Source organism: Coffea arabica, chromosome 9c (assembly GCF_036785885.1).
Source record: "Coffea arabica cultivar ET-39 chromosome 9c, Coffea Arabica ET-39 HiFi, whole genome shotgun sequence".
Taxonomy (NCBI): domain Eukaryota; kingdom Viridiplantae; phylum Streptophyta; class Magnoliopsida; order Gentianales; family Rubiaceae; genus Coffea; species Coffea arabica.
Window position 1 is genome coordinate 42,159,675 of NC_092326.1, and position 12,686 is coordinate 42,172,360.

The 12,686-nt window shown below is 34.9% G+C and overlaps 2 protein-coding genes across 2 annotated transcripts; both read right to left on the reverse strand.

Annotated features, from left to right (window-relative positions):
* Window positions 1-1,369: 1,369 nt before the first annotated feature.
* On the reverse strand, window positions 1,370-4,154 carry LOC140014255 (uncharacterized). Its single transcript, XM_072064698.1, has 3 exons — window positions 3,803-4,154; window positions 2,819-3,508; window positions 1,370-2,043 (listed from the first exon to the last, which is right to left on the reverse strand). Exons 1-3 carry the CDS (start codon window positions 4,152-4,154, stop codon window positions 1,370-1,372), a joined length of 1,716 nt encoding a protein of 571 aa, XP_071920799.1.
* Window positions 4,155-8,070: 3,916 nt separating this feature from the next.
* On the reverse strand, window positions 8,071-8,913 carry LOC113709011 (uncharacterized). Its single transcript, XM_027231763.2, has one exon. It carries the CDS (start codon window positions 8,846-8,848, stop codon window positions 8,375-8,377), a length of 474 nt encoding a protein of 157 aa, XP_027087564.2. The 5' UTR covers window positions 8,849-8,913; the 3' UTR covers window positions 8,071-8,374.
* Between the last annotated feature and the right edge of the window lie 3,773 nt (window positions 8,914-12,686).

Here is a 12,686-nt window from a genome sequence, read left to right on the forward strand (position 1 = left end):
ATACTCAGCCTCTTATGTATCAAACTGCACTAGTACCTTGGAATGGTATGATACAATTTCTAGTGCTCACAACCACTTATTAGTAACTTGTTATTACCCTTTAAACCTTTCACCTAGTGTTAGTGCTAGAAGAGAGGTTGGGTTACCATTACTAGTGGTTTTAGACAATGGGTTTTAACCCCATTCCCAATGACGTTGCTTTCACTACATCTCTCGAGAGAGCTTTAGTGAATGGATCCGCCAAATTGTTGAATGATCTAACATACACTACTGTGACTATGCCATCATTCAATAATTGTCTGACATATTCATGTCTTAGACTTATATGTCTAGATTTGCCGTTATATATTCTATTTAACGCTCTAGACATAGTGGCTTCGCTATCACAATGCAAAGAAATGGCTGGCATCGGTTTTGGCCACAACTCGATGTCTAACAGTAAGTTTCTTAGCCATTCGGCCTCTTTGCATGCAGCTGCTAAGGCTACAGATTCAGCCTCCATGGTGGAATGAGTTATGACTGTTTGTTTCTTTGATGCCCAAGAAATAGCTCCTCCACCCAACATAAAAATCCATCCAGAAGTAGACACTTTGTCACATACACTGGTTACCCAACTTGCATCGGAATAACCTTCAAGTACAGCCGGAAATTTGTTATAGGAAAGCTCTAAATCTTTTGTCCTTTTAAGGTATCCAAGCACTCTACCTATAGCTTTCCAATGCTCTATACCAGGATTCTTAGTGTATCTAGCGAGTCTACAAACTGCATATGAAATATCTGGCCTAGTACAATGTGTAGCATACATTAGGCTACCAATTGCACTAGCATACTCTAATTGAGCAATCGGCTTTCCAGAATTTTCAAACAACTTAAAGTTAGGATCATAAGGAGTGCTTACTTCTTTTACCTTCAAATGTTGATACTTGTTCAAAACTTTCTCAACATAATGAGATAGACTTAAAGAATAGCCCCCACTATATCTCTTAACTTTAATTCCTAAGATAGTATCTACTTCTCCAAGATCTTTCATATTGAATATAGAAGACAAATACTTCTTAGTTTCTTCAACGCCTTTGTAATTAGTACCAACAATTAGCATGTCATTTACATATAGACAGATTATCACACCATACTCTCTAGTAAACTTGGAATAAATACACTTATCAGCATTATTATATTTAAAACCATTAGAGAGTATAGCAGATTCAAACTTTTGATGCCACTGTTTAGGTGCTTGTTTTAGACCATACAAAGACCTTATTAGTTTGCAAACTTTCTTTTCATTTCCTGGTAGAACAAAACCTTCTGGTTGATCCATATACACTTCTTCATTTAAGTCACCATTTAAAAAGGCCGTTTTCACATCCATCTAATGTACACACAAATCAAACATTGAAGCCAATGCTAATAGTACTCTTATAGATATAATTCTAGCTACTGGTGCATAAGTATCAAAATAATCGATTCCCTCCTTTTGCCTAAATCCTTTTGCTACTAATCTTGCCTTGAAAGTTTGTACAGATCCATCAGTAGCGTATTTCCTTCGAAATACCCACTTACAGCCAATTGGTTTAGAACCCGGAGGCAAATCAACTAGGATCCAAGTATTATTACTCAATAATGAATCCATTTCATCATTAATTGCCTCTCTCCAAAACGATGCATCTCTCGATTTCATAGCTTCACTAAAAGTTTTAGGATCATCTTCTACAGTTAACAAGACAGGAATCTTGTCAAGTAGAAACTGTCTATCGCCTTCAACTAGGAAAACAATAGCTTGTGAATCTATAAAATCAGAGGATAAATGTTTTTCTTTCCGTTGCCTTTGACTCCTCCTTAATTCACTTGGAATGTCCCCTGCATCCCTTTTATTATTATTGGAGGGTCTAGCATTGGAAACAGGCGGTGGCTCTTGGCTTGGATCTGTACTCATTGTCGAATTATAAAGAAATTTATCTTCTAAAAATTCGACATCTCTAGATTCCACAATGACGTTAGAATCTAAATCTAGCAATCGATATGCTTTTGAATTTTCAGCATAGCCTACAAACACACTTTTAAGTGCTCGAGGTCCCAATTTTGTCCTTTTATGATCAGGGACTCTATAAAAGGCTATACAACCCCAAACTCGAAAATACTTCAAGTTTGGTTTTCTACCTTTCCATAATTCATATGGTGATACCTTGGATTTAAGCGAATTCATATGGTGATACTTTGGATTTAAGCGAAGTTACTCGATTATGTACGTGACAAGCAGCCAGTAAGGCCTCTCCCCACAGATTTTTAGGCAGTCCAGAACTTATAATCATGGCATTTACCATATTTTCTAAAGTTCTATTTTTTCTTTCTGCCAAACCATTTTGTTGCGGAGTATAAGGTGCACTAGTTTGGTGTATAATCCCATTTTCTTCACAAAATTGAGAAAAATCAGCAGGAAAATATTCCCCACCTCTATCACTTCTCAAAATTTTAATCTTCTTTCCTAGTTGATTTTCAACCAGATTTTTGTAACACTTAAACGTATGAAATGACTCATCTTTCGTTTTCATCAAGTAAACATACACATATCTTGAATAATCATCAATGAATGTGATGAAATACTTATTTCCTCCTCTTGTTAGAAACCCATTAAATTCACAAACGTCAGAATGAACAAGATCTAACAATTCATTGTTTCTTTCTGCTTTAGGAAAAGGTAATCTGGTCATTTTTGCTTGTATGCATGTTTCACACCTTTTTTCAACGTTATCTTTGAACGAAATCAGCCCATGTTTAGACATAAACTGTAAAGTTTTATGATTAGTATGCGCTAATCTACCATGCCAAAGAGAATATGAAGCATCAACAATATACACAGAAACATTATTTTTATTGATACATAACTTGAACATTCCATCACAAGAGTATCCCTTGCCAACAAATACACCATTCAAAGAGAAGATAACCTTATTAGACTCTATCACAGCCTTTAGCCCCTTTTTGTTTAAGGCATCAGCCGACACAAGATTTTTCCTAATTTCTGGAACATGAAGTACATTGGCCAGTATAAGTTTCTTTCCGGAAGTAAACTGCAAGTCTACACTTCCTATGCCAATGACCTTTGCTGTATCATGGTTTCCCATCAATACTTTATGACCATCAGGAACTTCTTCATAAGTCTTGAATTGGGACTTATCATTACAAACATGCACGGTGGCACCAGAATCATACCACCAGTCACACGATTTGGTTGCAGCAGCCACATGCAACTCAGAAATCATGCCAATGTTCCAATGCGAAATCATTGCAACAATCTCAGCAACATCTTGTTCAACCAGATTTGCATTTTTGGCATTGTCTTTATTTTGCTTTTTGTTGCTATCTGCCTTGCACTCACGCTTGTAATGTCCCTTCTTGCCGCACTTATAGCAGATTCTATTCTTCTTCTTGTCCTTAGATGTACTTGCTTCTGGAGACTTTCTTTTGGAACCAGAAAAATTCTGTGAATTCTTCTCACTTAAAGCATTCACTTAGACATCAGATTCTATTTGCTTCTTTTGAAGATTTCTGGTATCTTCTTCAATACGCAAATGTTTCAAAATCTGATCTATAGTGAATGATTCAGTAGTATGGAGCAACTTTTTCTTATAGTCATTCCAACTAGTTGGAAGTTTAGCTATAATTGCTCCAACTTGCAAGGATTCAGATATCTCCACTTTCAGATCATGTAACTTAGACACAATCACTTGGAGATCATGAATCTGATCCATAAGAGAAGTGTATTATACTTGGCTATATTGCATAATCAAAAATTTGTCCGCACCTTGTTTCATCGTATTATACTTGTATTCCAGTGCATTCCAGATTTCCTTTGGCGACTTGACTGCAGTATACAGATCATACAAGCGGTCAGAAAGAGTGTTCATGATGTGTCCTCTGCACAGCAACTCGTCCTCTGCGCGTTTTCTGTGTTGTACCTTGACTTCATCAGAATCACCATCTTTAGGTTCTGGAATTTCAGGAAGAGAAGGATCCAGAACGTAAGCAATCTTCAAAGCCGTCAGGAAAAACATCATCTTATCCTTCCAACGGGAGAAGTTAGTGCTGTCGAATCTGTCCAACTTCACGAAGTCCTGATTCATCACTTTGAACGCAGATTCAGAACTTGACTCCATTGTTGAGAATAATACCTTAAGATTGTTAGAAAAACTGTAGTAAATAACAAAACTATACTTAGACAAATACAGAAACTTTGAGGCGTGAAAGCACTTTCCTTAAGGTGTTATTTGCCTCTATTAGACAAATTACCTCTAGGATACAACAAAGTCTAAGAACTATCAAATGAAAAGTAAAAGTGATTTAATTCTGTCGAAATCCTACTATTTAAAAGAATTGAAGCACCTGTCCAAGACACTATCAGAGGATGCAATCCTTATTGAATAGGTATTTAGGTAGTTAGCCAATTAACAGATATGTCTGCAAAATGTAACCGCCAACCGCCATTAACTACCTCTGATTGACACCCTATCAGAAAGCCCCAAGGTGCCCCAAGTGCCCAAGTGCCCTTGTCAAGATTTTATATATCTTGAAATAAGTTTCCCACCAAACTAATTGTTGGAACAAGTTTGTAAAGGAATAGGACAATGACTCATATATAGGCAACATGCACTTTATCCTCTTTCAGTGTGGGACAATGGATTTCAACATACTCATTACAAACTATTACCAACACAAGCATGTCTATAGATTGCGTTAGGCTTAAACAAAGGAAAGACACCATATACATGCAATATATGTCATATCCATTATATGTACACAAGCGCTCCAACATGGGCAGGTTTTTCTTAACTTTCCTTCTCGAGCTTTCTCTGCATTTTTTATAGAAAGGGGGGAGAAATTGTCAATAAGCTGGAGAATAGAAGACTCCGGCTTATAGGGCGTGCCCACGCCTTGCAAAACGTTCTCTTTCAAAAAAAAAAAAAGAGAGAGGAGCTCGTGAATAGAAGACTCCAGCCTACAAGGCGTGCCCACGTCTTGCAAGCCGCCTGTTCAAAAAAAAAAAAAAATTGGCGACACTTGCATAGTAGGAATAGCAAATGGAAACGCCCTACTTGTGAAGTTTTCCTGGGAAAGCATGAGGTTATGTAGTAGATTTCGGACATTCTCTTGACACATTACACCATATCTTTACCTTTTTATCCCGCCTTTCAGCTAAACCCCATTACAACCCTATTAAAGTCCCTTTGATTTGTGTATTTAGTTCACTTTTGAGTGGTGAAGATGTGATAAATATGCAAACCTATGATAATGTCATTCCGTGATGTTGATTTGAGCGTTCTTCTCTTGTAGGTGACGAATATTCCTGTTCATACTCTTTGAATAACTACCTGTTCGGTGTGTTCTAACTTTTGCGACGTTGTCAGGAATGCGGGATGCTTGTATTAGTGTAGATTACTGCATGACCTTTGTCTTCTTGATTGTATTTCTGAGCTTCGCAATGCTTGAGGACAAGCATTGTCTAGGTGTGGGGGGATTTGATAGAATAACTATTGGGCACATTTTGCGCTATTATTTGGTCATAATTTTGGTTACATACGGTGCTAAGTGTTGAGATTTTACCCATATTTGGTATTTGCGTAAAGTGTAGGTGGTTGGTATAAAAAGTGCTCTCACGAGGCAAATTTCCAGAAGACTCTTTATTTCATGACATGTCCACGTCAGAAATTGAGGAGATACACCTAAAAGCCGGACCCGCGAGATTGATAGCAGCAGAAGAGCAATTAAGAAGTCAGGTTTACGTGGACCGTGGAGGTGCAGGGAATTGAAACCCCTTTTCCAAGAGGAAGTAGTGACGGACGCTTCATGTTTTCTTTTCGGCGGCCACTTTGGGTGAATTGGCTAAAAAGCCAGATTCATGTGGGTTTAGGAGTTTTTAACTTTAACTCTTCCCTACGGATGATTGACGTTTCTCTTCTGCTGGCGGCGGCTGAAAAAGGAAAAGCCAAATTCACGTCAAATTAATAAGATTAGCTTTAGTTTTGTTTTCCCTGTAAGACGAATTTACTCACTACTTTGGCTTTTGTACGACTTCCATTAGACTTTCGCTTTTCTTGACTTTGCTTCAGTATGAATAAAAAGAAAAAAACCTAGAGACAATCAAGACTTTTCTTTTTGCTTTCTTCGTTACTTCATCGTTCCCAATTCTTTGATGTTTGTGTGAATGGAATCAATCAAATCACGTGAAATTGATATGATGAGGAGCGGCTAGGTTTCTCCTCTACCCAAAGGTTGATGCGAAGGCGCGATCCATAACATCTGTGAGATCTAATCGAATTTTTATTATTTCTTCCGATTCGTTACTATTCGTGCGTTTCTTGGATTAATTGTTCATGGATATTTTATTAATTGAGTATCAACGGCCGGATATTTAATTTAATTTAGCCTACTGCCACGTTAATTAAATTAAATCCGTAATTATTTGTTTAGTTAACAATTGGTGGCAACCACCATAATTAACTTTATGTTGGGGAAACGTAAGATCTAGTTTAAATAAACCCTCTTAACGTATTTATTAGTTAGGGTTGGGTTCTTCTAACTTTAATGCAACTGGATAATTAAATTCCTACGGTCGTATTTAGGGTTGTTTTCTAGTTATAGAAGCAGTTAATGATTGTACCTTAACTAACAAAAAAGTAAGGAAGAACTGGTTGTCAGAACTTGTTGATAACTATAACTAATCTAGTGACGGATGAATGAAATATCTTTGCATCGATGATCATTTAATTGGACCGTGCCTGAAAATTTGATCCTTTGGATAGAATTTTATTAATTACTATTTTTAGTAAATTGTGCTCGTTGAGTTAGCTTTTGAATTTTGTTTATTTTATTTTCATTTTCACTCCATCAAATATCCCCCAATTTTGTTCTATTGATTTGGAAAGAAACAACTTCCTATCCGTTCCCTGTGAAATCGACCCTACTTGCTATTGTACGCAAATTTAATACTTTTATAGACAATTTTGGTATATCGGACTAAGCAAACTTTTCGGGAATAGGGTGAATCAAGTAACCCATTGCACACCTAGGGTCCCTACTCCGGTATTTGAATTTGTTCTATAATTAATTGTAGTGGTAACTAGGACTTTTTAGTAATTATTATTACACAGATTCGACACCTGTCAATTTTATTTTTATTTTTTACTTTTTTTTATTTGTTTACTTCCTTTTATTATTTTTTTGTCAATCAATAATATCTATACTTCTGTTACAGTGACCTATACTAGGAGAAAGTCAATTGGACCAAATGTGGTTACTGGGAGGGAAATTTACTCTAAAATAGAAGAGTAATGCATTACTACAAGCCCCGAAAAAGAAGAGTTTGAACTTGTGCCACGCAACCAAAAGTATATACTATGCGTTGCTTGTTTTTACTCGCGTTGATTGTTAACAAGTAAATTTTGTCATTGTTAGAAGAATTCATTCGGGAGAAAAGTGTTTATTGAATTTGTTAATGTAAATAAAATATTTTGTTGTATTGTTAGCACCAACTAGGATTAGGGTTGCTAGCGAGTTAAGTTGCTTGCAAGTTGCTCCCGAGCAATACTCGACTCAAACTCGATTTGATTGAGTTTAAACTCGAACTCGAGTAGATCAATGCACATACCAAGTCGAGTTCAGACATCCATTTGTGTTACTCGAGCACTAGTCAAGTAGTTTGATTATTGGTATATTGTTTATATTATATTTTTATTTTTATTATGAAATGACTAATAAGGGCTAATGTTTTAGGTCATTTACCATAAGTGTTGTCTATTCAACAAAATTCATAAATGGCAAAAATGTAATATTGTAAAAACTAAAAAGAAAATGAGAATTTTAGATAATTTACCATAAATTTTTGATGCATAGTATTAAACCCAATGCCCAACTCTAATACCATGGATCAGAAGTTATTCTTTTAGATGTTTGTGCTGTTCATATTATGGTTGAGTTCAAATAACGTCAGGATTCGTCAAAGTACTTCTTTTGGATGCTTAGTTCTAAATTTTCCAAATTCTTGCGTAAAAACACCTTTTTTGATCATGTTCAGGATTTAAAAATAAATCATTTCATACTTTCTTTGAATTTCTGAAATAATGTTCTACGTATGACTTGAAAATTGCAAGCAATTACAACGGAAATACCCATATAGGAAATTGAAAACAAATAACCAATTGAAGAGACAACCAACCTGAGAGACTATGGGAAGGCTTTCCTTCATTATTCCTTATACACAAACGAATATTTAGGACCAAGTAATAGTGCTTCAATGGTCAGTTAATTACATGCATGTTGCCTAGCTATAAATGGTTTCGGTCTTCTTTATAAGAGATGTGTGGCATCAGTGCTGCGATTTCTATGCGTAGCTGCACATTCCATAAACACAAAAGCTACCTTTGTTGCACTTATTGCTGCAACTTCCACAGTGTCTCCTATCTGACAATGGATTCACGCACCTTCCTTTGCAGCAGATCTCTGGGTACTTGCATTTCTTCCCGCACATGCCACAGTTTAGTCTGTCAATTAAAACATTCACACATTTCTTCTTGCAGCAATCTGGCCCAGGACTCCCCCTTATGTGGCATACTCTGGGGTAATTGTTGCATGTCATTTTGGCCCTATATTTTTGGGGAAGGAAGCGGTTAGTCCCACGAAGTGATATTGGTGCTTCATCTTCAGACGAAGAAATTTCAGAGGAATCAGCTACTTCAGAGCCTTCCTTGTTGCCAAGAAATGATTCGTCTCTAGATGCTTCTGCTGCTGATATGGTAATGGCCAAGGCCATCGCCATCACCATTGCAAGTAGTACTAAAATCTTTGCGCACTTCATTTCAATCCCTGGTCCAATTTTCAATTTTATAAGCTGAAGAACGAAAGAATGAGGGATTAGTTGGAGGAAGTTTGAAATTTGGATGGGTGGATGTAATGGAGGAACAAGAGTTTATATAGACAAGAATTGCATGGAAAGAACGTGGTATTCCCTGCATCGTTAGTGGGATAGTCTACTAGAACGGCTAGGAACAAACTTCAATCAAGCAAACCTAAGTTAGGCAGTGGAAGAAATATCAGCCCTTCAAGAAACGAAGACTGCTGCCACCAAAATAAGTCAGCAGGCTACCACACATTTGACAGATTAGGAATAACCGTGAGTTTTTGTCCCTCATTTGATTTTCACACGCGAAGGTAGTGGAAATTAGAGAGATACAAATTAAGATGGAAAAACCATCATGTTGATTGAAGATCAGAAAAAAATTCTTTCAGTTGAATACTTGGGATCTCTTTTTCAGCATAATAAATAAAAGGAGTGGCCTCGTTGGCGTTTTTTTCCCAAAAAAAAAAAAAAGAAGGAATAATAGTGCCTCATTGATCGTGCATATATATTTTAAATTAGAAAAGTATCACTAAATTAGAATTGTTTTTGGAAAAAGGTACTCTAACTTCGTAAAAAGATATCCTTACCTTCAATATAAAACAAACTAAAGTTCTGGTAGGCAACATCATGAAGCTAAATTGTCACGGACAGTTAAGACTTGATCAACTTTTTTAAGTCCTAATTTATTTACCAAGAACCTTGAGTACTGAGTTAGTCGTCAAATGCTATCCTAATCTTAGCCACAGTGTTCAAAGTTTGGGCAGATAAATCTGGAGTTGTTAAAAGTCAGATGTGGATTTTGCGGGTCAATGGATGTTAGCTGCTTATATTTAGAAACCACTCGAACCAGAGGGCTCGCAGGAAACGAGTTTTTTGCCAAAATAACACTCTTCCTAAAAAATATTCCCAATGTGATTTACTTTCAAAATTTATTCCCATAACGATGTTATTGTTGCCACCTAGTTAACCTAATTGCCATGCAGGATAATAAGAAAGGAAAGTTCTAATCTAATTTATAGTTTCCAAAATGAACTAAAAATTTAAATTTTTTTTATTATAGAGGCACAAGAAGATTGCATAACTTTTATAATTTCCTTATAATTATTTAAAATAAATTCTGCCATTATTGACCTTGCTATTATTGGTTTCTAAATTTCTTAAAATGAATCAAACCTACTGCATATATTTTTTCAAAAAATAAATTTTTAAAATACAAAAATTGCATCAAAAATTTCAATAAAAATTGTAAGCAATTACAAAAACTTCAAGGTGATCATATTTGTTTATATTATCCTTCCTACATCTTAAAAAGACAAGAGAATAATTTTTATTTGCCTTGAGATTATCGATTTGAAAAGCATATTTTTTAGGTGTTGTTAATATAAATATTGGCTTCTTAGGATTACGTTTGACAAAGGAAAAATAATTAAACAAAAAAATGCAGGAAGGTTTAGAAAAAAAATTGGAGAAGACATTATTTGGGAAAGAGAAATGAAATATGCCTCTATCTCCATCCTAGCACATATGTAGCCTAAGTGACAAAAAAACGATCATAAAGGTAATAAAATTTAAAATTAGATTACTTTGGATATATATTTTGAAAGATGAATTATTTTGACAATAAACACCGCAGGAAACGTTTAATAGGTTTAGAAAGCAGCCCAGGATGAGACCAGAATCGTGCTTGGATTTCTGAACTTTGATTTTGGAATTCGTTACACTTGCACTTAAAGTGTTCTTGGCGTCTGTGATTTGACTATCATATACAGTTATACAGTACTAACATTTCAAGTTCCTAATTTGACCCTACGGGCTACGGAGCAGAGCAGACCCACATTTGACTCGTTGCCTTAAAACTTTATTTTAAATCATGCAAAAAATGCAATAACAGATTTTTTTTGTCCAATTTCCTATTCCGCTCTTTATTCCACTTTTTATTATATTGTCATTTCTTGTGCATAAACACTATATTTTCATTCTTTTTTATTTTCTTAAATTGAAATAACTCTAACAGAATAAAAAGTAAAAAGCAACAGTATAAAAAGATAATATATAATAGAAAAGTAAAATTTACAATAGAAAATTCACAAAATTTTCATTAAACAATTAATTTTGCTCTTTTTAGTTTGTTGAATTTCGTGAATTACCTTGTTAATATTTCTTGAAATCTTATGGAGACAGAAAAAAGGAATTATAATATGATTTTTATGAAGGAAAAATAAAAATATAATAAAAAGTGAAACAGTGAGTGGAATGGAAGATTCGTTCTCGAAAAAATATATATATATTATCACATTCTATTGCTTCTGCTTATTTGCCTGCAAAAAAAGGGAAAAGGGAGCTCAATTGTTTCTGCAAAATTCATTACCGTATGTGAAGCTTGCAACTGCATTTCACGACTTATTATCTAGGTTCATGTTTTGATACTCGCGTAAATGAACATCTAGCCCTGAAATATATCATAGTTATCGAAGCACAAAAATGGAAATATCTGGTTCCTTTATTTTGGTTACTTTAAGATCAGAAACTGGACGCAATAATAATAATAATGATGATGACAAATAATAATAAAGGAGAAAGAATTCATAATGATCTTGTTAGTTTCTTAAATTTAACAATAAAAGCATTTTAAAAAGTTTCTTCTCAAAGCAAAGCCGACATTGGCTTCTCTCCTTGCTCTTCAACACACAATTTGCAGACAAAATGAAAAACAAAAAAAAAAAGCGATGAAATATAGAGGAATGAACAAGTGAACTAAACTCTGAGCCAAAGTGGCCCCCTTATTGGGCAGGGTTCGAACCCATTTCATTTGAAAAAAATTCAAAGGAGACGCTGTAACTGCATTTGGTCTAATTAGATGTCTATTTACTTGCTATCCTATTTTACACAGCTTCTTTAGATTCCCCTTCTTGTTAGCCTCTTTTATAGCCTCTTTAGACTCCACTCCATGCTAGCTCCTTTTACAGGCTCTTTAGATTAGTTTATACAAATGTTATCATCGTCAAAAAAAAAAAAAAAAAAAGTCAACTATTTATAATTCCCCTACTTACTGAACTTAATGAAAATCACCTCCTTTTTTTTCTCTCTTTTTAATTCCTAAAATACAGGTGGATGTGGAGGGAAGGAGGCACCCACAAGACTTTAGAAATTCTTTTTTCCCTCCTTAAAAAAAAATTAAATTTTTTATATCCTTTTAGAAATTAGACTTTACCCTCTCCCCATTAAGATTTTTTAGAAATCCTTCATTTAAAGTTTTCACTTAGACTTCCTTTTATGTACTTGTACACCTTTACTAGTCTTGCCCCCAAATCCTTTTTTTTTTTTTTTTTCCGCCCCTAGTTCTGCATTATAAAGGTTCTCAGGGAAGTAATACTCATTGACTTCCTAAAATACCTTTCTACATAAATAAAGCCAATGTGAGGTTAAAAGTGATAGATAAATGCTAGTCAAGACAGCACAAGTTGTCCCTTTATTCCTAATTTCCTTTAGTTGATCTCTGAAATCTTAAAAAGAATTGGGAAAATTTGGCACATCTTCGCCTATATATTTTTCCCTCTAACAAACCTTCTGAGACATGCTAGCATGTTGAATCTCAAAGTCGTAACATAAATAGTTTTCTTGTAAACTGGATTGAGCTGTGACGGCTGACAAATGCTAAAGACTATGTAATACCCATATTAGAATCGAATCGAAATCTTGTGTTTTAAGCTGCTTGAAATTGAACAGTAAGACAAATACATTCTTAAATTTTACCAACAGCAAGAATATTCGTACCTATATATATATATAATTTCAT

Bases quoted from the DNA above. Each gene is read 5' to 3' on its own strand.
- LOC113709011 (XM_027231763.2), bottom strand. From the start codon at position 8,848: ATGAAGTGCGCAAAGATTTTAGTACTACTTGCAATGGTGATGGCGATG.
- LOC140014255 (XM_072064698.1), bottom strand. From the start codon at position 4,154: ATGGAGTCAAGTTCTGAATCTGCGTTCAAAGTGATGAATCAGGACTTC. The intron at 3,509-3,802 runs GTGCGGACAAAT...CTGATGTCTAAG, and splicing joins GTATAATACGATGAAACAAG to TGAATGCTTTAAGTGAGAAG. The intron at 2,044-2,818 runs GTAGATTAGCGC...GTGTGTTTGTAG, and splicing joins TTCATATTCTCTTTGGCATG to GCTATGCTGAAAATTCAAAA.